Source organism: Sturnira hondurensis, unplaced genomic scaffold (genome assembly GCF_014824575.4).
Source record: "Sturnira hondurensis isolate 20B ecotype Veracruz unplaced genomic scaffold, ASM1482457v3 Scaffold0004136, whole genome shotgun sequence".
Classification (NCBI taxonomy): domain Eukaryota; kingdom Metazoa; phylum Chordata; class Mammalia; order Chiroptera; family Phyllostomidae; genus Sturnira; species Sturnira hondurensis.
This window is the reverse complement of record NW_028076767.1, coordinates 39,750,517-39,775,365: the sequence shown is the minus strand read 5'-3', so window position 1 is coordinate 39,775,365 and position 24,849 is coordinate 39,750,517. Positions and strand designations below refer to the sequence as shown.

The 24,849-nt window shown below is 37.4% G+C and overlaps 2 protein-coding genes across 2 annotated transcripts in view; one reads left to right on the top strand and one right to left on the bottom strand.

Moving 5' to 3' along the window:
• The first annotated feature begins 5,744 nt into the window (after nt 1-5,744).
• The window catches only part of MTX2 (metaxin 2), a 63,209-nt gene continuing 44,104 nt past the window's right edge, over nt 5,745-24,849 (top strand). The window contains exon 1 of the mRNA XM_037044391.1: nt 5,745-6,001. Coding sequence (XP_036900286.1) covers nt 5,962-6,001 — 40 coding nt within the window. The 5' untranslated portion in view covers nt 5,745-5,961. The remainder of the gene's footprint in view (nt 6,002-24,849) is intronic.
• Nucleotides 8,521-9,131, bottom strand: LOC118985670 (small nuclear ribonucleoprotein Sm D1-like). The gene has a single exon (XM_037044394.1). It carries the CDS (start codon nt 8,997-8,999, stop codon nt 8,640-8,642), a length of 360 nt encoding a protein of 119 aa, XP_036900289.1. The 5' UTR covers nt 9,000-9,131; the 3' UTR covers nt 8,521-8,639.

Here is a 24,849-nt window from a genome sequence, read left to right as displayed (position 1 = left end):
GGCCGGCCTGCAAACCAAAATATTGCTGGTTCAATTCTTCCTTAGGGCACATGCCTAGGTTGCAGGCCAGGTCCCTGGTTGGGGGTAAGTGAGAGGCAACCAATCAATGTTTCTCTTACATATTGATGTTTCCCTCCCTCTCTTCCCATCTCTCTAAAAATAAATTAAATCTAAAACAAACCTACTCCTAATAAAAATATATTACAAAAGTTTAGAAAATAGCAAAAAAAAAAAGCCACCTCCTTGATATAACACTTTTGAGAACCCTACCCAGTTTTGTTCATATGCACAGTTTTACATAGTTGTATTCATAATAAAATACATTTTGTATTGTACTATTTTTATTTAACATTGTATCATTCATGTTTTCCATGTTGTTATATTCATACTATTTATAGATTCACAGAATGTATATACTTGTTAGTCAGCTCTGGAATGGTAATATATACCTCAAGAAAGGGTAGTGTGAGGTTTTTTGTTTTGAAAACCTGTAAGTTATCTGCTACAGTATTTAGAGTTAAGTTAGCTCATTACATTTATGTGAAGTGTCAATAGATACTTTCACATCAATATAATAAATATACAAATAACAATTCTGTTGAAGGTATCTTCAGCTGTTCCTTTTAGTTAACACAATGATTTGAATCTCTCTCTTCCTCCTCCATCCAGGGGATGTTTTATTATTCCATCTATGAAGCAAAATAAAAAATATTAAAGAACTTAAATGACTTTTGTAGTTTTAAAACAAGTAGTAGCCACAGTATAGTACTTTTTTAAATTTTAGTAATTGATTTTTTTAGAGAGAGAAAGGAAGGAAGAGAGAAAGAGAGAAATATCGATTTATTGTGCATCTTATTTATGCAGTCATTGGTTTTTTCTTATGAGCCCTGAGCAGGGACCAAACCCCACAACCCTCGAGTATCTGGACGATGATCTAACCAACCGAGCTATCTGGCCAGCGCAGTGATGATTCTTATAGCACTGATGATTCTTACTGCAGACTGTGGTGCTCTAGTTTGGCTGCCTAGCACCTTTCCCCCAATTTTTTCTTGTAAACGTTTCATTCCTCTCTGGCCTGGTCAGTCATTGAAACCCATCACTTGACAAAGTATTCAATCCGCAGTGAGAACATCCAAACAATTATAGTTCTTCTCTGGGATTAATATATGGAAGGTGAGGTTGCCAAGCTAAGAAGACGTCAAGTTGGTGCTGTTGGCAGCTATTTTTCCTACCACCTGGGAGAATCTGTGTCTTCAGCTAAAAAGAATAAAGCCAAGTGGAGACCAGAGATGGAGGGCGAGACTTGGCTGAAGCAGCAAGGCCCCGCTTCCTAGAACTCTCCATTCAGCACCCCGCGGTCTTTTCTGTCACAGTGAGGGAATGAACTTAAACTTACTTCAGCCAGATTTAATTGTGTTTCTATAACTTCCAACCAGAAAAGTCCAAACTAATTCACTTCCTGTAAGACATTTATGAACCACCAGTGAAGACCACCCTTAGTAGATATGGTTAAAAGACTCAGCTCCCAATAATGACATAAAACTATGAAAGCGAGACAACGTACATATTGTGTCCAGTTTGGCAGAATAATTTGTACATTTGGCACTTTACTTTCTTTTGAAAACCAGTTAATATTTGAAGAATCCAAGTCCACTATAACTAATAATGTAAATATTTCCCAAAGTGTAGTCTAACATATGTGTAGCTAATGTGAGGATGTGCCAGCCTAAAATACAAGAGGGTAGCATCAGAAAGTGAGAAAAAGGTAAGAACTTAGCACTGCATTAGTCATGATTTCTTAGGAACTACACAAAATGGAGAAAAGAAGATTTGAGAGACAGAAGGATGAATGGCTACCACATTTCTGTAGCTTTTAAAAATTTTTGGTAAACCCCATACATTAGACAACTTGTAGTTGTCTACAGTTTCATTGTTTTTAAAGACAAACTGCTGCTGTGTCCGGTGTAGCTCAGTGGATTGAGCTCTGGCCTGTGAATCAAAGGGTTGCTGGTTTGATTCCCAGTCAGGGCACATGCCTGGGTTGCGGGCCAGGTCCCCAGTAGGGGGTGCATGAGAGGCAACCATGCGTTGATGTTTCTCTTCCTCCCTTCCTCCATTCCCTTCTCTCTAAAAATAAATAAATAAAATCTTCAAAAACAACAACTGTTAACAGATGAACAGAAAAGCTCTGGGGCATAACATGGTTACCTTAGTGTTTTTAATGGTGTTAACATTCTATTTTGATTGAATACACAATATATAATTCTGTTGATGAGGGCTGGAAAGGGGTGGACTAATCATAAAAGGCCTGAATTTATTATATCATTGTTAAATAAAGAGTATAATTTTGACAGAATCTTAGCCCAACATTTTCCCTTGCAGGCATTTTTTAATTTTTTAAAGATTTTATTTATTTATTTATTTATTTTAGAGAGAGGGGAGGGGAGGAAGAAAGAGAGGGAAAGAAACATCAATGTGTGGTTGTCTCTCACGTGTATCCCCCCACTGGGGACTGGCCTGCAACCCATGCATGTGCCCTGACTGGGAATCAAACGGGTGATCCTTTGGTTTGCAGGCTGGCACTCAATCCACTGAGCCACACAAGCCAGGGCCTGCAGGCATTTTTTTTTTAAAGAAAACATTTCCTTTAAAAATATTAACATTTCTGTCAGAGGAAAAATGAAATGCAAATAAAATGCCTTAGTATTTCATAGTATTTTAACCTTACTAAAGTATATATTCATCATGACAGCTGTATATTTTTTATTTAATATAGTAATATAAAATCTAGATTACAGACATGAAAATATTCTATGACAAAACAGTTTTGCAAAGAAAAGTGATTTTATTAGGGTAAACAATAAGGCTGTTAATGTCATGCATTAATATTTTATTTTAAATAATTGTGTGATTATCCTTTTAGTGACATATGGATTCTCTAACACTTTTGTTTTATAACCTCATTCTTAAAAATTCCAGTGGCTTGTTTTCTTGTATTTCCCTTAATTGTGGTGATCTCAAACCCATCTCCAGTTTTAAAGCTGCTAGTTGTTCTAATACAGATGCATAAATATATTTTCTCCAGTTGGCTATTTATTACAAAGACAGCTTGTCTGTGGGTACCATCAGGACATCTGTGTTTTATTGGATTTAATTTTTAGTAATAAAGACCTCCCACATTATAGATTCTTTCCAGTCTAAATTAGCCTGTGAGGGAAGCAAAAGAGCCGTCGGTCAGAGAGAAAAAGTGAATCCATATGGCACTGGTGATTCTGTTTAACTGGCTACAAGAAGAAAGGTTTGAGCATAGACAGTGCCCCCACCAGATCCCTGTTTCTTTCTCAAAAGCTTGCTAGAACAGGGTTGGTGTCTGGTGCAACCCAGTACTTTTGAGCCAGCCTGGGTCATCCACGTTCAGCCATAGATGCTTATTCACATTTCAAGGCCACATTCTCCTTTGCTTCACATCTTGCTCTTGCCTGAATGCTCAGTCCCTTGCCATTGTCTTGCACTTTGGAACTCACCTCTGCCCTTTGGACTTGATAGGTTTTGGTTTCCCTAGTCCATTTCTAAGTACTTTCTTAGGACTTTGATTCAGGCTCTACAATATGAAGAAATCTAAAAAATCCTGCATGTGCCAACAAGTAGTCAAAGTATTTTTTCTTCAGCTTTTTAATGATTACCAACAAAGGCTGGTGACAGAACTTGAATAGCAGATGGATCTTCAGTTTTACGGGTTATACATAATTCTCCACTGTGCCCAGAACAGACAGGAACTGAAAGCTTTTCTCTCTTATTTTTTAAAGACTTTATTTATTTATTTTCAGAGATAGGAGAAGAGAGGGAGAAAGGGAGAGTGAAAAACATTAATGTGCAAGAGAAACACCAATAGGTTGCTTCTCAAACGTCCCCACCTGGGGACCTGGCCTGCAACCCAGGCATGTGCCCTGGCTGGTGATCATACCAGCGACCTTTCAGTTTGCAGGCTGGCACTCAATCCACTGAGCCACACCAGCCACGGCTAAAAGCTTTTCTTTCAATTGACAGTGAAATACCTGGAGCATTTCATTTCTCTTGATCATTATCATGCATAGGATGAGGAGGAGGAAACTGGGCATAGCTTACTCTTTACTATCAATGTTAGCTCACTCAACAGAAACAAGAAAAACTTGTTATTTCAGTCCTGCGTAAACTCTGAATGTCAACCAGTGAGAAGATTCTACTTCTTAAAACAATGGTGTGTTTATGTTCATATAAGTTTTGGGGTAAATTTAAATTTAATTCAACCAGTTTCCTAGTTGTAGAGGGTGATGCAAATAGTAGTAAGACATTAAAAAATTTATCTAGTGTAGTGCATAGAACTCCTCCCACCCCCTACAAAAAAAGGTATGTTCAAGTTTCTAACCCCTGGAACCTGTGAATGTGACCTTATTTGCAAATAGTCTTTGCATATGGAACAAAGTTAAGATGAGGTCATACTGTATTAGGGTGGACCCTAGTTCAATGACTGATACTGTTATGAGAAAAGGGAAATTTGGACACAGACACAGGGAATACCATGTGAGGAAGGAGACAGAGATTGGAGTGATATGCCTAACTTCTGGCAATCCCCAGACACTACAGTGGAGCAGGGAAGGATTCTTCCCTACAGCTTTGAGAGAAAGCATGGACCTGTAGACATCTTGACTTTGGACTTCTAGCCTCCAGAACTGAGACACAAGACATTTCTGTGTGTGGCAATCTATTATGAAACTAACACTAGTGAACTAGGCAGAAATATACACAATAAACTATAATAGAGGTTTGGTTATGGAAATGTACAGAAAGGACATATACTCCCTAAATGTTATGTCAGGGACAGTAATTCTTAAAACACTGTTTCCTTTGCAAAAACTTGGTACACTATCTTTTTTATTTACTGTGTGATTTAAAATGAGTCACTTCACCTCTTTAAACCTGTTTCTCATTAGTGAGAAAGGGCTTTGGTCCATCAGATGATATCTGAAGTCTGTTTCACTCGTATCTTACGCCTCTAAATCATATCCTGGTTTTTATTTAACTGTATATTTATAACTTAAGAAGTTATTAGTTTAAAGGGATAAAAAGTAACTTATGGGACTTGGTGTCTTCTCTTTCTGCCCCTCTCCAAAAGGGGAGAAGTGTGTGAAACAAGATTCTATATTTTCCAAAATGAGCTTCATTTGGGGTGTATAGAGTTTAAGGGCAAAATATCTTTCAGCTTAGGTGCTGTTTAAGTCCCCTTCCCTGGGCAAACATGTCTGAGTCAAGGAATAAACACTAATGTCTGCCTACGGGATAATCAACCTAGCAGTATAGCAGAACGGAGGAAACGAACCTGGATTTGATTCTGAACCTGTGCAGACTCCCTGAGTAAGTTGAAACTCTCTAAGCCTGTTTTCTTACCAGTAAAATGGAGATAGCAACATCATCTTACTTAGGTGTTGAGACGATGAAATGAAATAGAAGGCTGTAAATATTTTTTTTTTTTGGTACTCGTTATCTATACGCTTAAAAATGTCACGTGCTTACAAGATTCTCGTTTATAGTAAGGATACTAAACACTTCCTGGGTTCCCCTGCCCATGCCCTAGGTTGGGTAGTGGAGTCTTTGAAAAACACGCACCACCAACTCGCCTTCCACCTGTCACGTAGCTGCCGGCAGCCTGGGACTCGCAGGAACCCCGCACCCAGGGAGGGCGGGGTGCGGCGGCGCCGGCGGAAGCACTCGCGCACCGCTGTCAGCTGCGCCGGAAGTTCCTGGTTTTGCCTGGCGGGTAACCTTGGGGTCTTCCCTGCCACCTCTGCAGTGGCGGTGGGCTTTTCAAGTCTGAGTCTCGACCTAGGCCAGGCCTGTTAGCTGCTGGGAGCTGCCGGGGTTGCGAGGAAAGACCCTGCGAACCCCCGAGCGCAGGAACCGCGGGCGCAGGGCCACCCGGGCAACATGTCTCTAGTGGCGGAAGCCTTAGTCTCTCAGATCGCAGGTAGCGCGCGTGGCCGCGGACCGCGGGGGCTGGTGCGGGACAGTTGCGGGGAGTGTGGGGTTTAGGACTGCAGCTTTCCCCGGCTTTGCGGCATTAGATGCAGAAGCCAGGCCTGAGGTTGGAGGCAGGCGCGGGGTACCGGCCTTATACTGCGGATGAGAAAACTGAGGGAGAGGTATTTGGGCAAGGTCACCCCACAGTGGCGGGAGACCCGCCTGCTTCCCCTGGGCGGTGCTTTGTCCAGCTCCCGGATAGGTCGGGAGAGGCTAGGGTGTGTGGAAGAGGGTGTGGGTTGCGGTTGAGGTGGGGGGTGTGGCCACAAGAGCCTGGAGACCGGAGGCTTCAGTGTAAGAGTGAGAGCAGCCTTGGTGGTGGGACCTGAAGTTTAAGCTGATTGTCGCCGATGCGTCGCTCCTGTGAGCTTTTTGTCATTGAGGGGCCACCTGAGTTCTTGTTTCAGCTCCAAGCGACACAATACAGGCATTCGCTACGTCTTTAGGGTTCACTGAAACATCTTTAAATCTACATATATTTTTTAGAAACACCAATTTGATGGGCTGAACCTAACTGGTGTAAATAGACTTACGTTTTCTGCTATTGAGGTTTTTATTTACTGTAGTGAAAGAAATTAAATATTGTCGATAAAGGAAACTAGACATACGTATTGTAGGTGTATATTGATGGATAATAGTTAATCTTTAAATGGAGTTAATCTTAACTTCCCAGCAGTATTTTCAGTATGAGTATAGTAAGGAGACAGTCACTAGGGTGAATTGGTACATTAGAAATAAGATAGTATTTTGGAAATGGAAAATAGTGAATGTGTCATAAAATTTGACAAAATGTTTTTCATTGTATGTCTTCCTTTTTCACTTAAATACCTTGTTTCTTAGGAGAGAGGGAAGCGCTCACTAGATTGCAAGCTCAATGAAAGCAGGGATCATACTTGTTTTGTGCCCAGCACCTGTTAGTTGGTACTCAAATAATTGTGACCTGAATCAACGAGTAATCTCGAGATTTCAAATGATATTTCTATTTTTACCATTTATGTTTAAAAAGGTCATTAATTTAGATTGATGCTGTGTTAAAAATATAAACCATTTCACAGTGTGTGCTGTTACTGGTACACTGTATGCTTGTGTTACAACATGTGCTTTCTTTTAAAGAAAAAGTAATGAACGTCTTTTAGTAAATTTTTAAAGCTTGAAATTTGTCTTCATTTAGTGAAGCTTAAGAATTTCTAGGAATTTTGGTCTGTTACTTTAGGAGAAGGCATTTAAAGATGGAAAATTCAATAAATGCTGTTGGGACAACTCCTAAGTCATAACACCAAAAGAATGCGTTAGAGATCTAAAGGCAAAATAAGAACAAAACCAAGTTGTAATAAAATAATTAGGAGATATAGGAGATTATTTTAACAACCTTGGTTGGCAGAGGAGGCATAAGAATTCAGACATTCAAAACACAGAATCCAGAATTCATGGGAGAAAAAATTGGCAGACTTGATTGGAGAAACATTTTAAAAGCTTTGTATGATAGATAAATAGACACCCAACAGAATCAAGGGTAAAGTATTGGAACAGGCAGTCATAAAAGAGGAAATGCAAATGAACAATGAACATACGAAAAGATGCTCTTCACTAAAAGTATGATAACTATTTTTTCACCTAGTCCTGTGGGCAAAAATGAATATGATAATTTCTAGTACTGACAAAGGGCATGGGGAAAATGGTTACCCTTAATCTGTAAATTATGGATATGTTGGGGAAACTTAATATAGCAATATTTTAAAAAGTACAACCCTTTGACCTAGACTTTCTTCAGGGAATTTATCTGATAAACATGTAAGGACCAGTATTTAAAGAAATATACAGAAAAAGAAAAGAAATATAAAATGATATTAATCGTAGCATTATTTGTAATAGCAAAAAACCAGAGATGTACTAATTATATATCAAGTGCTGTGCTCACATTATTAACAGATACTGAAAATGCAGAGGTACACCTGTTAAATATATTGACTTGAAAGTTTTATCTTAAGTAAAAACAAGTTGTAGAATACATGTTGTATCAACCCATTATTGTTAAATAAACCCTATGTAAACATGTATATGTTTATGTAAGCAAAAACACAAAAAACAATATTCAGCTAATTTTAAGTAGTAATTTTTTTTCAGGAGAATGTAAAAGTATATTTTATTGAGAAACTATTGAAAAAAATAAAAACCAAGACATTTTATCACAAAAAAAAAACAATGAAAATGACTTACCACCTTTTACTAAGTACCCAAGTCTCCATGGAGTAAAACTCAGGAAAAGAGAATCAATTTTAGACCCCATTCCACAGGACTTCAGCTTCTGAATTAACAAACAAACTAAACTAATTTTATCTGTTAGGTTTAATAGAATGAAGTCAAAGTAAAGCAAACAAAATAATTGTTCTGGCACTGCCATGTAATAACACTCAGCTATTATTGTGTTGATGTCATGAATATATACTACTAAAACTATCCTTGATATAGTCACTAGACAGCTGGCCTACATTTATGTTTATTAAAAACTGACATACACAAAACAAAACCTTTACAAATAATATCTCACTGCACATATCACTTTGAAACAGTAATTTTGAGAGACATTATCGCCTAGGACCCCCTCTTCCTCTGCCCCGGCCACGTCCTCTTCCTCTTCCTCGGCCCCGGCCTCTTCCTGCAACAGCTTCTCTTTTCTTAGATTTCACCTTTGGTTCAACATCCACAAGTAGTGTATCCAGAGGTAAGCTGTCTGGTAGGATAAAATATCGAATGTTATTTCCTCGAATACTCAGTGTTTCCAGCTGTACAGGCTCTCGGTTCTTCAGGGTCATTTTCACAGCTTTAAGATAAGTATTCATGCTGACATCTACACCTGTGATTGTTCCATGGACCTGTGTTCCATTCTTTAATTCGATGGTTACAGTTTCATGACTCAATTTCATCAAAAATCTCACGAGCTTCATCCTAATGGAGCCGTCATGTTTTCAGACCGAGAGGCACAAACACACAAAAAAGAGGCCCAAGGACTGAAGTATGAATGGCCGGAAACGACAACCCCTAGGCCTCACTTATAAAGAACACGCGCAGTGCTGGGGCCGCTCAGCGGAAACGTAGAAGCCGCGCCGGGTCGCACTCCTTAAGTAGTAATTTAAGGGTAATCAGGGTAGGGCATTGGGTGGAGGGTAGAGGAACTACATTTCTGAATTGTTTGAATTGCTAGAGTGAGAATATTTTACTTCTGTAATTTGAGCGAGTCTAATTTTAAAGATTTAAAAGATTTTATTTTGGCAAGCAGTGAAAAAAGGGCAGATAAAATAATAATTTGTATGAAATCTTGCTTTTGACTTGAAGTGACTTTTAAGTGTGACTCAAATCCAACAACTATTCAGAATATTCTATTTCTGCCAGTAATATGAGTTTGTTGACAGAACTCAACCTCAGGAGATTTGAGGTATATACATACATAGGCCTATTTTAACTTAATAAATAATTGTAAGTCTGTTTTTATAGTTGAGAGCTCTAATTTTTGATGTATTTAACACCTTGCTTATTATTCTTCCTTTCTATGGGCCTGAGTTAACACAGTTTGAAACTTCTTTTTTTTCCTTTTTAATATATTTTATTGATTATGCCATTACAGTTGTCCCATTCCCCCCCTTCATTCCCCTCCACCCTGCACACTCCTCCCCCACCATTCCCCCCTTTTAGTTTATGTCCACGTGTCACAAGTTCTTTAGATTCTACATTTCCCACACTATTCTTGCCCTCCCCCCTATCTATTTTCTACCTACCGTCTATGCTACTTATTCTCTGTACCTTCCCCCCCCTTCTCCTCCTCCCACTGCCCTGTTGCTAACCCTCCATGTGATCTCCATTTCTATGGTTCTGCTCCTCATCTAGCTGTCCTCTTAGTTTGCCTTTGTTTTAGGTGTGGTTGTTAATAACTGTGAGTTTGCTGTCCTTTCCCTGTTCATATTTTTTATCTTTTTTTCTTAGATAAGTCCCTTTAACATTTCATATAATAAGGGGTTGGTGATGATGAACTCCTTTAACTTGACCTTATCTGAGGAGCGCTTTATCTGCCCTTCCATTCTAAATGAAAGCTTTGCAGTGTGCCCCCCACCAAGTTCCCTCAGTCCTTATTTCTTACTGCGACTCAATGGCTTATTCCCTCCATCTCTGCTGCTTTTCTTGGGATTACTGTGGTAGTCTCCGAATTGGTTTCCCTGCTTCCAGTCTGGTCTCTTTCCACCGGTCTCCACACTGCAAGCCTCAGCAGGGGTTTGTTTGTGTTGTTTTATTTTTATTTTTCTAAAATGCAAATGTGGCTCCTCTTTTTTTATCACTTTCCTTATTTCCCCTTTGTAGTAAGTGGAGGGAGATATGTAAGGCGCTCCGTAAGTTACTTGAGTCTGTCTCTAGCCTCATCTCTTGTCACTCTTTTCCTTGAACACTCTCCTTTTCTAAACTACTGATAGTGTCCACCTTAGGCACATGTTGCCATCTGCCCGAAAAGTCCACTTTGCTTGGATAGCTTCCTTTGTCCTTTGAGGCTTTTGGCACATTTTAACCAATAAGTCTACCTGACATATTTCCTCTCTAATGAGAAAGGTTTATTTTTTCTTTTTTGAAAAATAATGATAGAAAGCCATTGTAGAAAATGAAAACAATCCTACATAAATAAAGAATAAAGTAAGAATGAACTGAAATCATAATATCCAGATTAAGACTTCAAAATCTCATCTTCATCATTAAAACTTTAGTGAGCAAAGGTCTTTCCCTGTAAAACTGGGGGGGGGATGACATAAAATATGCATACTTTTCTGTAACCTGGTTTGTCATATAGCATGTTATGTCTATGAATGAACATATACATCATCATTTTTGAATGTTTGCATAGAATTTCATTGTAATAAAATAATCTACTTATCTAGTCTCATTCTGATAGCTATTTAGGGTGTGTATCAGTTCAACCAGAGGAGCAGAATAGTTAGGAGCTCCATCTTTTTCTCTCTATCTTTACACATACATGCACACACACAGTTGGCTTGTCTTGTAGTTGTGTGGGTTAACTAACCAAGTACCAAGTCCACAAGACAGACAGGCAGGAAGGGGAAATCCAGGAGGAAGAAGTTCTTCATGTAGCAGGTGCTGCTTGCAGTGTCTGATCTCTGGGAGGACTTCAGGCCTCTGTTAAAGGGTTTCCAACAGATGAAATAGGGTCCACCCAAGATAATCTTCATTTTGATTATTGTAAAGTCAGTTTATTGAGGACTTCAGTTTTATCATCAGAATCCCTTCACAGCAGTGCATTTGAGTAAGTGGGAGGCGTTTGGTATGCTGTTTCCTCCCTTTGTCTTACCAGTCTTCCAGAGGATATTTCTTGTAGCTCACCCTGATCAGAAATACAGTAGGATGGGAATTGTGGCAGATGGAAGGTCAGTCTAGGCAAGTTGATGCATCTTGAAGCCATCACAAGTATATGTGTTTTTCTCTGTGTAAATAGTGCCTGCATTGATATATTTGTATCTATTGAATAGTTTTTTGGGTACATTTCTTAAAGTGGAATGGGAATTTGATTGTTCTTTTAATTCAGTAGTATGGAAAAGAATGGTAAATTATGATTTTGAATTAGTTGGTGATGATATGGTAGATTTAGAACTTTCAAAGAAGAATAAAAATAGTCCTGGATATTCAGTTGTTTTCAAAATCTTTTATAACAGCCTGTGTATTTTACAATTTGACTTGCTTTTTTTTCTTTTAATGATAAGATATTCCAGTACATTACTTAAGTGTCTGTTTTTCTCATTTGAGTGTGATTATATCCTAGGGGAGGACCGAGTAGCCTCATTTGAGTTGTGTGACCACATTTGGGAGTGGTCACTGTTGCCAAAAGGGTGGAGTGCTATATCGTAGATGCACAGGCCTGACTCGGTTGCCCATTCCTGTGCCACGAGTGGCTCCAGACTGTATGCCCCATAGTGCCACCAGATAGGTACAAAGGAAGGAGACAGGGCACTGAGCACAAATAGGCAAAACAGTGTTGACTACTACTTCTTCACCTTGCCTTTACACTGCCTATGGATTTTGGACTGAGAGACGGGATTCTTATTTAGCTACTACTTACTAAATATGTGACTTTGGCCTTTTTAAGACTCAGATGAGAAAAGATATGAAAGGCTTAGCATTGTTTCTGGCACATTGTAAGGACTCAGTAATTGTTCATTAATATTATTTTTAGCTATTTACCTATCAGTTTTTCTTTTCTACTTGGTTTTCCCTCTGACTTCCTATGTGAAGATATGTTTGGTCAAGCTTTTAAAAGTCATTTATAAATAGAATGCAAAATTGATTTCAATAATATAAAATATGTACAGTTATAATTATTAAAATCACTCTTAAATTATTCTAAGATATTTGCTTCAAGATTATACGTTTGATAAACTCCAGCCATGCTTATCTTTATTATAAAATAGAATTTTTGGTATGGGTCATAGGTATATACATATATTCTGAGTCTTTTTCAGTAGAGGCCTGTTTATTAGACGTTGCCAAAAAGTTTTAGCTTTAACTTAGCTGATAATGATCTGATTACTGACATTAAGAGTAAGCGTCCATTTTTGAGCCACTGTGCTAGGTAATTCACATACATAGTTGCTAACATTAACAATTTGATTCGGTTACATAAGTGGTGTTCTTGTTTTGTAGATGAAGGAATTGAGGCTCCCTTAGTAAGAAAGCAAAGAGGTTAGGAACAAGGCCACTGAAACAAGACAGAAGAACTGGGTTCTAAGCTCACCTCTGCCTCTTCTTTGTTTTATGATTTTGGACAGACCCTTCTGGGCCACAGTTTCCGTATTTGTAAAGGAGGGATAATATACTTTATAATACATATTAAACAGCACAGAGTGGTACGTTCATGATGAATGTTAAACACATGGTAGTTTCTACTATACTTTTATCACCTTAGAGCTCTTGAGGATGTTATTTCATTACCATTTGGACAGCAGAAAATGTCCAAAGTGTCTTTATTTTTATTAACTCATATACCATCTTTTCTGAATGATCTTATTACTTTCCAGGGCCTTGCTATATTTTAAGCATATCAGTTAATTTTGTCATACTGTAATTATTAATCTTTTGAAATCAGGACAATATCTGTCTGTTCTTTATTTAGAAGCTCAAAACTATATAAAGGATGAAAAGAGAAGACTTGAAATATTTCATTTATCTCTGTGGGCATGTGGGTACTTAATTATTTAAATTTGTTAATAACTTCATTTTAGCAGCAGCGCTAATTTATAGTGTCATCTGGGAAAGTAGTTTTACAGGTTCCAGGGAACCCATATGTAAGCATCTTGAAAATAAGTATAATTAAAACAGGCATGTTTAAAAATTTTTGTTTTTACATAAGTAAAAAAGTGTTTCTGTTTTATCCCACTTCTACAAGTACTGGCAAATATGGACTTGGGAGGTACTCAGAGGTTTCTAGAGGTGCAAAGAAGTGGAAAACATAGCTTAAAAGTCCTTTTAAAAATAGGAGGATGCTGTTCTTCACAAGGTTTATTGAAAATGAAGAAAATGAAAATCAAGGCTCTTACATCTGTGTGTCTGAATATCTAAGGATGGTAATTGCAACAGATAACTGAAAAAATACAAGCGTTTAATTAGTCTTGAAAACAAAGATATTTGGTTAGTTATTTATACTTAGTATTCTGAGGATTCTATTGTATTGAGGATGGCACTGAGGAATTATTGAGAAGTTACTGAACTGGCTGTCACATTTCAGAGAATCTTTGATTCACGTTGGTTATGTGAATAGTCTCATACTGTAGAGCTTATCACCTTGGCACTTGTGAAGTAGGTATTGAAGAGGCAGGTGGAAAAGCCAAAGACAAAATGGGTTATACTTCAGATAAGAGACAAAGCACCATTTATTGACAGCAGTGTGGCCTATTTTAACTTATCATATTGTATTTATGAAGAGGTTGGAAGCCAGATTCTTAGAGGCAATGTTTTGTTGTTATTTAGAAAACTTTGATATGATGTTAAGATCACTTGAAAGGCTGTGTCTAGTTTTGAAATAGTCCATAGGTAAACATAATGTGAGTTTTAATTCTTTGTATGCTTTATTAACATTTTTATATTCTTAAATGACTTTTAGTTTTTAACTTAAAAGATTTTGGTCATAGGGGCCCCCTGAAATTTGTCACCCTTATTTCTGTGAAGGCATTTGCATTATTAATATTAGTTTAATCTTTTCATTTTTGAGTGAAAATTGAAAGAAAACATCATCAAATTTTTTAACATTTTTCAAGCATTTTTTAAATTTCATGATAAGTAGTTATCAGATGGACTGGATTCCAAATGGAGATATTAAATTCAGGCTTTTCATTTTTTGTTCAAGGACAAGTTATAATATTTAGCAAATTCAGCTACAGACATTTGTGTAGAAGTATTTGCCTTGCCAGAAAGAGAAATGCATGTTTTAATTTTTTATTGCTTTGTAAATGATCCTCTACTCTACTCTTGAACACTTTTCTTATTTATGTACGCTCTGTAAATGAATCATGGTTTTGAACTTTTCTACATCAGTAATAAAAATGAAATTTGATTGGTTAGTAATAAAGAAGGTTCTTTTCATAAAAACAATCATTTTGTCATGGCAATTCCCATTAACTCTGTGTTAGTAAGATAGAAACCATAAAAGGCATTTCATTGTGCTTTTACACTTAGCTGTGTTTTTGTGCTGATTATATATTTTTATTTCTAAGAACTCTTATAAACCGAGGAAGCTTCTTCATGACTTAACCTGCCTTTGGATTCTTAAAGTCTTTTGTTGTATATAGTTATGTATATTTATCCCAGCGAATGCAGTATCCTTAGATATTAATGGAATTTCCATCTCGTGTCCTATTTCATTACCTGGTCAAAGTAGAGCAATGACTAGAACTTCACACAGGTTAACTGTATAATTTGTTAGCCACGAGGAAGCCATCATTACTCCAGCATTTATTCTGTAAGGTTATGTTGACAGATGATGCCTAGTGATCTGGTCTTTTTTTGACCTCCTTTTCTTTTGATTGTTAGTCTTTATGTCATAGGAAAATATTTTGGCATTATCAATGATAAGTAATATTCCTAATATTTCTTGTAAATTAAAAAGATACATCAATGAGAACTAGTATAAAAATAAGTTACTGTAGTTTTTCCTTAGACATTATCATTGTTATTTTTTCTTTTCATCAATTTAATATTCTGGTTTGGCTAGTGGAGAAGAACTAGGTATAAGTTTACTAAATGGTAACTGATGTTTGTTCTTTAGTTGAGATTGTGAGTTATCCTTGATGCATTTTCTCCTAAAACAGATTTCTTCTTCTTGCTGTACACTTGTACTGATTTTCCCATTGTGTAACATTTGGTGGATGTTTGGAGACGGTAAAATAATTTTGGTATTAAAATAAATATTTTAAAAGGGAGGTGTTTTAGAAATCATGGATTGCAGTTTAAAGACAAATATTAAGAATGTTTTATTATTTACTGTTTTGGATTATCTTTGTATCAGTAAATGACTTTACTAATCTTTTATAAAAAGATTAGGGTAAGATTTGAATTTAGCTAGCATCATTAAGTCATTTTTCTCTTGGATTTCCTTTTTTTTTCCTTTCCTGAATAATATAGCAACTGCTGTCAGACCAGAGTTTATGATGGAGGCAAGCCACTGTCGCCACTGGGTGCTAAATTCTGGAAACTAGAGGCCAGGGAGTTGTTTTGTGGTCAGGAAATTGGAGAGTGAAATTTCAGGAAGGTAGTTTCAAGGTAATGGATTAATAGAATGGAAGTGATTGGTGGGTAGGTGGTAATGTCAAAATCTATGCCTGGAACAGTAAAGTAGAATTTATAAATATAACATGGTCAGGAATCAGTTTGATAATTGATTTAGATGAACAGAGGGAATTCTGAGGCTTCAGATGGATCAGCAGTTAATTCTCTCTTTAATGCTAAATCTGTGACTAATAGTAATTATTGAAACATACTGTTCAGCTACTGTTGTACTGTAACAGCGACACAAGTTAATGGCTGTGATATATCCAATTTATTACTTTCATGGACTCTCTGGGTCAGTAAGTCAGGCAGACCACCGGAGGGATTGCTTGTGTCTACCTCACAATGTCTGGATCCTCAGCTGGAAAAACTTAAAGGCTGGAGATGATTCAACAGCTGAGAACTGGAAACATCTGGAAGCATCTCTACTCACATGTCTGATAATTGATGCTACCTAGGAACTCAGCTTGGGTGATCTTCTAGCACTCTTACACATGGCCTGTCCATGTGGTCTGGGCTTCCTCAGGGCCTGTGACCTCAGGGTAGTGAGACTTTTTTCTCAGTTCTCCAAAGGCCAGTGTCCAAGCTAACAAGGGAGAAGCTGCATCACCTTTATGGCCTTTGCCTTGGAGGTCTCGAAGCATCACTTCTGCCATTCTGTCGGTCACAAGAGAGTTACAGGGGCATTCAAGGGGGAGTGGAATTAGACTTCAGTTCTTTATGGGAGTGGGAAATTTTGGGGTTCTAGAAGAGCCTGTGGGACAGGAGAGATTGGTGTAGCCATCTTTAGGAAATATAATCTGCCACAGTAACCAAAGTGGTGATACATTGGTGTAGAGGGACCAGGTGAGTCTTAATGAGAGAAGGGAACTGTCTAGTCCCATTCATGACCTAATACACTTTCTATTGTAAAGTGGGATGAGGGTAGTTGGGAAGTTGGGTGGGTAGAATAACGTGTAAGGGTGGTAGGGAATGGTATTCCACATAGCAGTCAGTTATCTGTGGAGCTCTCTGAAACGAGCCATGCTTGCCTTCCCACATGCACACACTAGCACACCCATTCTTTTTTCTCACTAAAGGCCTAGTATATATGAAGGTTGAGGGTAGCTCTAAGGCAAGTGTGTGTGTGTGTGTGTGTGTGTACACACACACACACACACATATATATATATATTTAAAATTTTTGTTTATTGATTTGAGAGAGAGGGAGATGTTGATTCGTTGTTCTGTTTATTTATGCATTTATTGGTTGCTTTTATGTGTCCTGATCTGGGATTGAACCTGCCATCTAGGCATATAACCACCTGATGAGGCTCTAACCACCTGAGCTACCTGGCCAGGAAGACAGGTCTATTTTTTAAACATTTCATAGATGATTGGGCTATGTACCTCTGGTTAGGAACACTGAACGATTTGGAGAGAAAGTGCTTTTATGAGTTCATACTGTTGAACTTTGTATACATTATTGAGATGTTAGCATACCTTACCTTTGGTTTGATAATTTTATTTCCAAAAAGTTGTAGAAATTTTTTGCTATCAGATACCTTTAGATAGCAAAAGACTTGCTTATATTTTCTACAGAATATATTTACTTGTTAGGGTGAGTACCTAATTTATGTACTCTGCTAGGTTCAGGGATACAAAAATTGGTAACATAATTCTTGCCTTTGATAAACTTATGTCTTGCATGGAACATATCCATTGAAACACATAATTTTGCCCTGGCTGGGTGGCTCAGTTGGTTGGAGTGTGATCCTGTACACCAAAAGGTTGGAGGTTCCATTCTAGGTCAGGGCACATACCTAGGTTGTGAGTTCAATCCCCAGTTGGGTTATGTCTGGGAGGCAGCCTCTTGATGTTTTTCTCTCACAGCAATGTTTCCCTCACTCCCGCTGTCTAAAATAAACAAACATATTAACAAATAAAATAAAATAAATGCATAATTTCAGTGTGAAGTGGTGAATCCTGTAACAGAAATGTTCATTAGGAATGCCTTTACTAAGCATTTTACCTTTTCTTCTCTCAAATCAAATTAGGGGTGTTAGATTTTTAGTGAACATCTCAACTCTTCTCCCTGCCCCTTCACCTTCTGTGTGTCACACTCGTGGTTATTTTTTGGACCCATTTCAAATTTCATCTCCTCTTGTGAATTCTTTCCTGTCTTTCTTAGGTAGATTTAGTTATTTCTTCAAGAGGATTCCTATAGTGCTTTCAACATACTTCTGGTCTGATGCTTATATTAATAATTATTGATTGAGTACATTCTGTGAGCTAGAGACTACATATAGCACTTACATAATTTATCTAATTTTATTCTTCCAACCACCTTAAAAGGTAGGTAATATTTCCCCCTTTCACAGATGAGGTAATTGAGGTAAAAAGAGGTTAAGCAACTTGGCCAAGGTAACTCAGACAGTTGTAGGTGGGACTGGAGCCCAGGTGTGTCTGACTTTAAGACCTACGTTTTCCCTGTCCACCTGCATTCACTTTCTTTTTTTTTTTAAATATAATTTTTATTTAATTCTTGTTCGCGTACAGGTTTCTGTCTTATATTCCCAACCCTGCCCGCCCCCCACCCCATGCTCCCCGCCTCCCTCCCCTTTCCACCCCCACCCCTAGTTATTGTCCATGTGTCCTTTATACTTGTTCATGTGAGTCCATTCCCTTTTCCCCTATGATTCTCTCCCCTCTCCCCTCTGGACCCTGTTAGCCTGTTCCATATTTGAGTGTCATTGGTCGTATTTTGCTTGCTTGTTTGGTTTGTTTAGAATCCTGTTAACGGTGAGATCATATGATATTTGTCTTTCACCGCCTGGCTTATTTCGCTCAGCATAATGCTTTCCAGTTCCATCCACGATGTTGCAAAGGGTAGTAGTTCCTTCTTCCTTTCTGCGGCATAGAATTCCATTGTGTAAATGTACCATAGTTTTGTGATCCAGTCATTGACCGATGGGCATCTAGGTTGTTTCCAACTCTTGGCTATTGTGAATTGTGCTGCTATGAACATTGGGGTGCAGTGTTGTAAGTGGTTACGTGTATCTCAGTCCTTTTCTCTGCCGCCCCGCCACTGGGCCCCCAACTCACTCAACAAAATTAGATTCTGGAGAGTAATGACAATTTTATATTCATCTTTATCTTTTTATTATAGTCTCTGGTACATGTTGAAAAATTAATAACTTTTTTGTTTAAATGCTTTAAATATACATATTTTTCTATGTTTCTGAGGATTTTCTACTTCTGAACTCCTATTCATGAAGGAATTCTGTGATGATTAGGCTATGTTAGTGCGTCTTTTGTTTGTTTGCTCTTGAGGTATCTTGCAGTTCTGCCAGGATTTCAGGAGGTTTAATGACAGATCCAACCCTCTGTAGGGATCATGTATTTTAAGGCTGGTTGGGAAGAGTGAGGAAGGAGGAATGGAGACCTAGCTAGGAGACCTTTGGTTACCTAACTTGATGTGAGAGAGCTACTGTATATAAGTACAGTACTTAGAATAGTGGGCAAATAACAGATGCTTAAAAAATAGGTGCTGTTAGGGAAATGCAAATCAAAGCTACAATGAGATACCTCACAGCTGTTAGAATAGGTGTTATCAACAAGACAAGTAATAAGTGTTGGCGAAGTTATGGACAAGGAGGAGCCCTCACTCACTACTGGTGGGAATGGACTGGTACAACTGCTATGGAAAACAGCATGGCAGTGCCTCCAAAAAATGAAGAGTTACCATATGACCCAGTAACCTCTCTTCTGGGAATCTACCCAAAAAACTCAAAAACATTTATTTGCAAAGATATATGCATCCCTGTGTTCATTGCAGCATTATTCGCAGGGGTCAACACATGGAGACAACCAAAGTGTCCTGGATAAAGAAGATATGGTACTTACATACAATGGGATACTACTACTCAGCCATTTGCAGCAACATGGATGGATCTTGAGAATATTATGCTCAGCAACTTAAGTCAGTCAGAAAAAGCTAAGAACCATATGATTTCACTCACATGTGGGATATAAAACTGAAATTCGGAGACATGAACAATAGCATGGTGGTTACCAGAGGGAGTGGGGCAGGGGTAGTAAAGGGGAAAGGGGGCCAAATATTTGGTGACAGAGGGTGATTAGACTTTGGGTGCTGGGCACACAATGCAGTATACAGATCATGTATAATAAAAATACTCACTTGAGACCTATATGGCCATGTAAACCAATGTTACTCCAATTAATTTAACGAAATAAGTCTGAAAAATAGGTGTTATTACTACAATGATTGTGTTTGGCTTAGAGTAGTGGGAGAATTGCTCCTTAGTTTGAGGGAAATATACTTTCCATTTTCTAGGATTAGATTTAGAGAACCATTAAACCTTGAAGGTTAACATTGTTAACATTGTTGAGGTCTGATACCTGTGTGGGACTGTTTGTCTTCTGCTTTTTGGCCAGAATTACACTTTAATCTTAACCAGCTGTTTTTGTATGGTCCTGCTGTTGATCTCATACTCATCTCTGTTTCTGAGAAAAGCTCAGACATGGTATTAGTATTTCCTCTTGTGAGTTTCAGATTACCTTTTTATAAAAAGAGAATTCCAATTTTGAGTCCTAGCTACAAGGTTCATATCTACTCATAATAATATGTAATTGGCATGCTTTTTACTGGAAACTGATAAAAATGGCTGTTCACCTTTCTTATGGTAGCAGTATAAACACACCATTTGAGATGACACATGCATACCTACAAAGAAAGAATGGAAGGTTTTCAATTTAACTTGTATTCGCTTTAGCCTGAGTTATTGGCTTGTTGATGAGAATTTGTTTTCTTGATCCTTGTTAACCTCCAGAAGTTTGTCAGTTTTATGAAATTGATCCTTGAATACCATTTTGAAATTGATCTCTAGTTTCACATAGATAGATTTAGATTTTTTTGTTCAGGTCTCATAATTACTAACTCAATTTTACTTCCCTTATTGATTACATCTAGTGGAGAAAGTAACATTTAGCCACTTTGGTTCCAAAATAAGTGAGGCCTCAGTTCATTAATCTTAAAGACTTAGCCTAGAACAGTATAAAATTGCAACATGTTACAAAGGCATGTGAAAACATGGCTTTAAGCCATATCCACAAATACTTAAGTAGAATAAGATGGGCAGTAATACTCTTGAATAAAATTAGTGTACACAGATCCTCAATACCACATTCTTTGAGGCAAATGAATGAAAGAGGTGAAAACGAGTCTATCTTATTTCAAGTGTAGTCTGTGTCCTGGGTACAGTCTATTCTTTGTGGTGTTTGCATATCATATGCTTCAGATTTACTGGGAGAGCTTGTGGCCGTGGTTGGATTCTTGGTCCTCATGTCTACAGTAATAGAAACTGTGAGTTTTGGGTTTGATGGAAGTTTACAGTTTTATGAAGTTCCTCAGGTGATTCTTCTGCACTAAGGGTTGAGAACAGTTGTTGTGGGGTGATTAAATTGCTTTAATTCTAATAATTAGTTATTACCCAAGAATGTTTACTGTGGGCTTTGGAAGATGTCAGTTAATATATTGTGTGTTCACTGACTTTGGAGTCAGATTACTTGTCACTTACTAGCAATGGGGCAAACTACTTATCTTGTGTCTCAATTTTCTTATTGTAAAATAGGGATAATAGCAATAGTGTCTATCTCATAAAGTTGTGAGATAGTTAATATGTCAAGTACTTATGTGCATAATAAATACAATAAGAGTCTTAAACTTTTCTATTTACCTCAGCTTTACTGAGAGATAATTTAAATATCCTTTCAAGTGTGTATTTTAAGGATTTTTTTAGTATATTTACTGAGTTGTGATTATTACTACATTTTCATTATTGAACATTTCCATCACTCCAAAAAAAGTTCTTTGCCTACTTACAGTCACTTCCCATGACCATTCTGAGTCAACCACTAATCTACTTTCTGTAGATTTGCCCAGTGTGAACATTTCATATAAATGGAATCATATACTATGTTTTCTTTAGTGTCTGGCTTTTTTTCACTGAGCATAGTGCTTTTGAAGCTCATCTGTGTTGTGGCATGTATCAATACTTGGTTCCTTTTTATCGCAAAATAGTGTTGTATTATATGGCTATACCACATTTTGTTCATCCATTGACTGCTTGGTGGTCATTTAGGTTGTTTCCACTTTTTGAATATTGTAAATAACGCTGCTGTGAACATTCACTTATAGGTCTTTGTGTGGATGTATGTTTTTTCATTTCTCCAGAGTGAATAACTAGGAGTAGAATTGCTGAGTCATATGGTAATTCTGTGTTTAGCATTTTGAGAAATTACCAACTTTTTATATTTCCATTAGCAATGTGTGAACATTCCAATTTTTTACATCCTTTAAACATTTGTTTTCGCTTTTGTTGATATAGCCATTCTAGTGGGTGTGAAATGGTATGTTGTGATTTTCATTTGTATTTCCTTAATGACTAATGATATTGAGTGTCTTGGCCATCATCTCCTTAAATGTCTATTTAAATCTTATGCCCATAAAAATTTGGGGGGTTATTTGTCTTTTTTATTATGGAGTTGTTAAAGTTATTCATTTATGTTGGATATAAACTTTAAGAGTCTTGGGGAGTTTCAACTGCTACAACATGATGGTCATCATATGCCTAGGTAGGTGTCTGGATGGTGTTTGGCCAGAAACAGATGGATTCTCATTATTCTCTTGTTTCATTTGGGACCCACCGTTCGGTTGGAAGGAAGTTCTTCTCTGTACTAGTTTTCCTGAATTTTTAATCTGTTTTCCTTTCTGTCTTCTGCTTCATGAATGGCTTCATGATACTAAGATTTATTTGCCTTGGCTGTTTATCTGCTATATCACTCATTCATGTGCCCTCACTTTGGGCCATTTTAATTTTTTGTTTACCAGTTTGTTACAAATGAATGGGTGGTTGAGGAGATTGATGAGGGATTTGTGGGTGTGATTTATTTGCTATGGGCTCAGTAAATTGGCATTCATTTGGTATTATGGAGGTTGTGTACTGTTGTATGTAATTTTTTCTTAGTTTTATGCAACATGTAGACCAAACAAAATTAGGCCTTGTTATGGGTAGATCAGATAAATTTTTTGAATCCTCATCTGAGGATATGTTTTTATTGATTAAAGAGAGAGGGAAACATCGATATAAGAGAGAAATATGGTATGTGCTCAACTGGGGATTGAACCTGCAACCTAGGTATGTGCCCTGACTGGGAATCAAACCTGTAACCTTTTGGTATACAGGATGATGTTATAACTAGCTGAACCACCAGCTAGGGCAGATCAGATAATCTTTATTGTCATTGTCAGATAGATTCCGGTATTTGTCAGAGTTTTAAATTTGAAGTGTTATAAAGGTAACAAATATGAAGACAGGCCACATGGTACCACTAAAGTCTAAGTGCCTTAATTTTCTTTTAAAATTTATTTATTGATTTTTAGATAGAGGAAAAAGGGGGAGGGGATGAGTGAAAGAGGGAGAGGAAGGAAGAAAGAAAGACAAATATTGATTTGTTGTTCCATTTATTTATGCATTCATAAATATATGTGCCCTGACTGGAGATCAAACCCATAATCTTGATGTCTTGGGCTGACTCTCTAACCAGTAGCTACTCAGGGCTAAAGGCCTTAATTTTCTTTACAATTATTTCTTTAGTGCTTAGAATGGTGCCTGGCACATCTGTGTGTAGGGAGAGGGGTGGTGGGAATATATATGTGTGTGTGTGTATAGAATATATATATATATATATATTCTGTGAATATTTATCGAATGAGTGATAAAACAAATCTGTAGAGTGTGGTTAAGTTTACTTCTTAAAATGGGAACTATGTACAGTTTACTACACATATTTATAACCAACACGCAATTAAGAATATACAATGGACTCTGATGTCAGTCAACAAGTTCCTTCTTTCTTAAGGACTGATGAAAAATTGTAGCCAGGGGAGTAATTCTGGTGTGAATTTTCTTCCGGAGTCTGGGAATCCCTTTGTATACGTGTCTTACACCTCTCCACTCTATCCTAGAAGGTCTGTTGCTTTCTTCAGGGCCCTTAACTTCAATCTAAGGTAGTCTTTAACCTTTGAATCTGTACTTGCTTCATTATAATTCTTTAACTGCTGTGGTCTGAATTTTTGTGTTCCCCCAAATTGTATGAAATCCCATTCCTCAAGCTAATGGTATTAGAAGGTAGGGCCATTGGGAAATGATGAGGTCATGATTGGGATTAGTGCCCTTACAGTAGAGGCCCAGGGAGCTCATTTCCCTGCTACTATGTGAAGACACAGCAAGAAGTCAGCAGTTAGCGACCTGGAAGAGGACCTTCATCAGAACCTGACCCTGCTTGTATCCTGATCTTGAACTTCCAGCCTCTAGAACTGTAGAAATAAATTTCTTTTTTTATAAGTCACCTAGTCTGTGGTATTTTGTTATAAGCCACCCAAATGGACTAAGACAGTAGCCTCACTCACTGCTAATGATACCAAATGTTACCTACCAGGTTTTTAGGTTTATGGAAATGACAGTGTTACCCTGCACTTCTCCAGTTGTCTATATAAGCCACTTTCTGACATGAACATTGCTCTCTGACTGTTGAGGTGATGGGTGGTTGGTTTTAAACTCCTTTCGTGGGAAGAGTCACTTCCTGCTTACATATCCTGTGTAATATCATTAAATATCCCTATGAAACAGTAGAGGGGGTGGGCATCACTCTAATCATTTCATTATCAGTGTTATCTGAGATGTGGTGTTATCTTTGAGTTGCTCTGTAGTTTGCAGGTTGAATTGCTGTTGAATGTAATTCATAGCTCTTAAAATTCTAATTTTGATAAAGTTAGATGACATTTTAAGTCTAAACATCTCTCAAATCTACTTAAATGAGGCTTTTATATAATAACTAAAACTTGATAGGTTTTGAAGTTAATGTCTGTTGATATCATTGAAATCATCAGAATAGTATTTATGTCAAACGAATAAATTTATTTCC

What these genes read in the sequence shown, in the direction of transcription:
- LOC118985670 (XM_037044394.1), bottom strand. Translation starts at nt 8,999, where the DNA reads ATGAAGCTCGTGAGATTTTTGATGAAATTGAGTCATGAAACTGTAACC.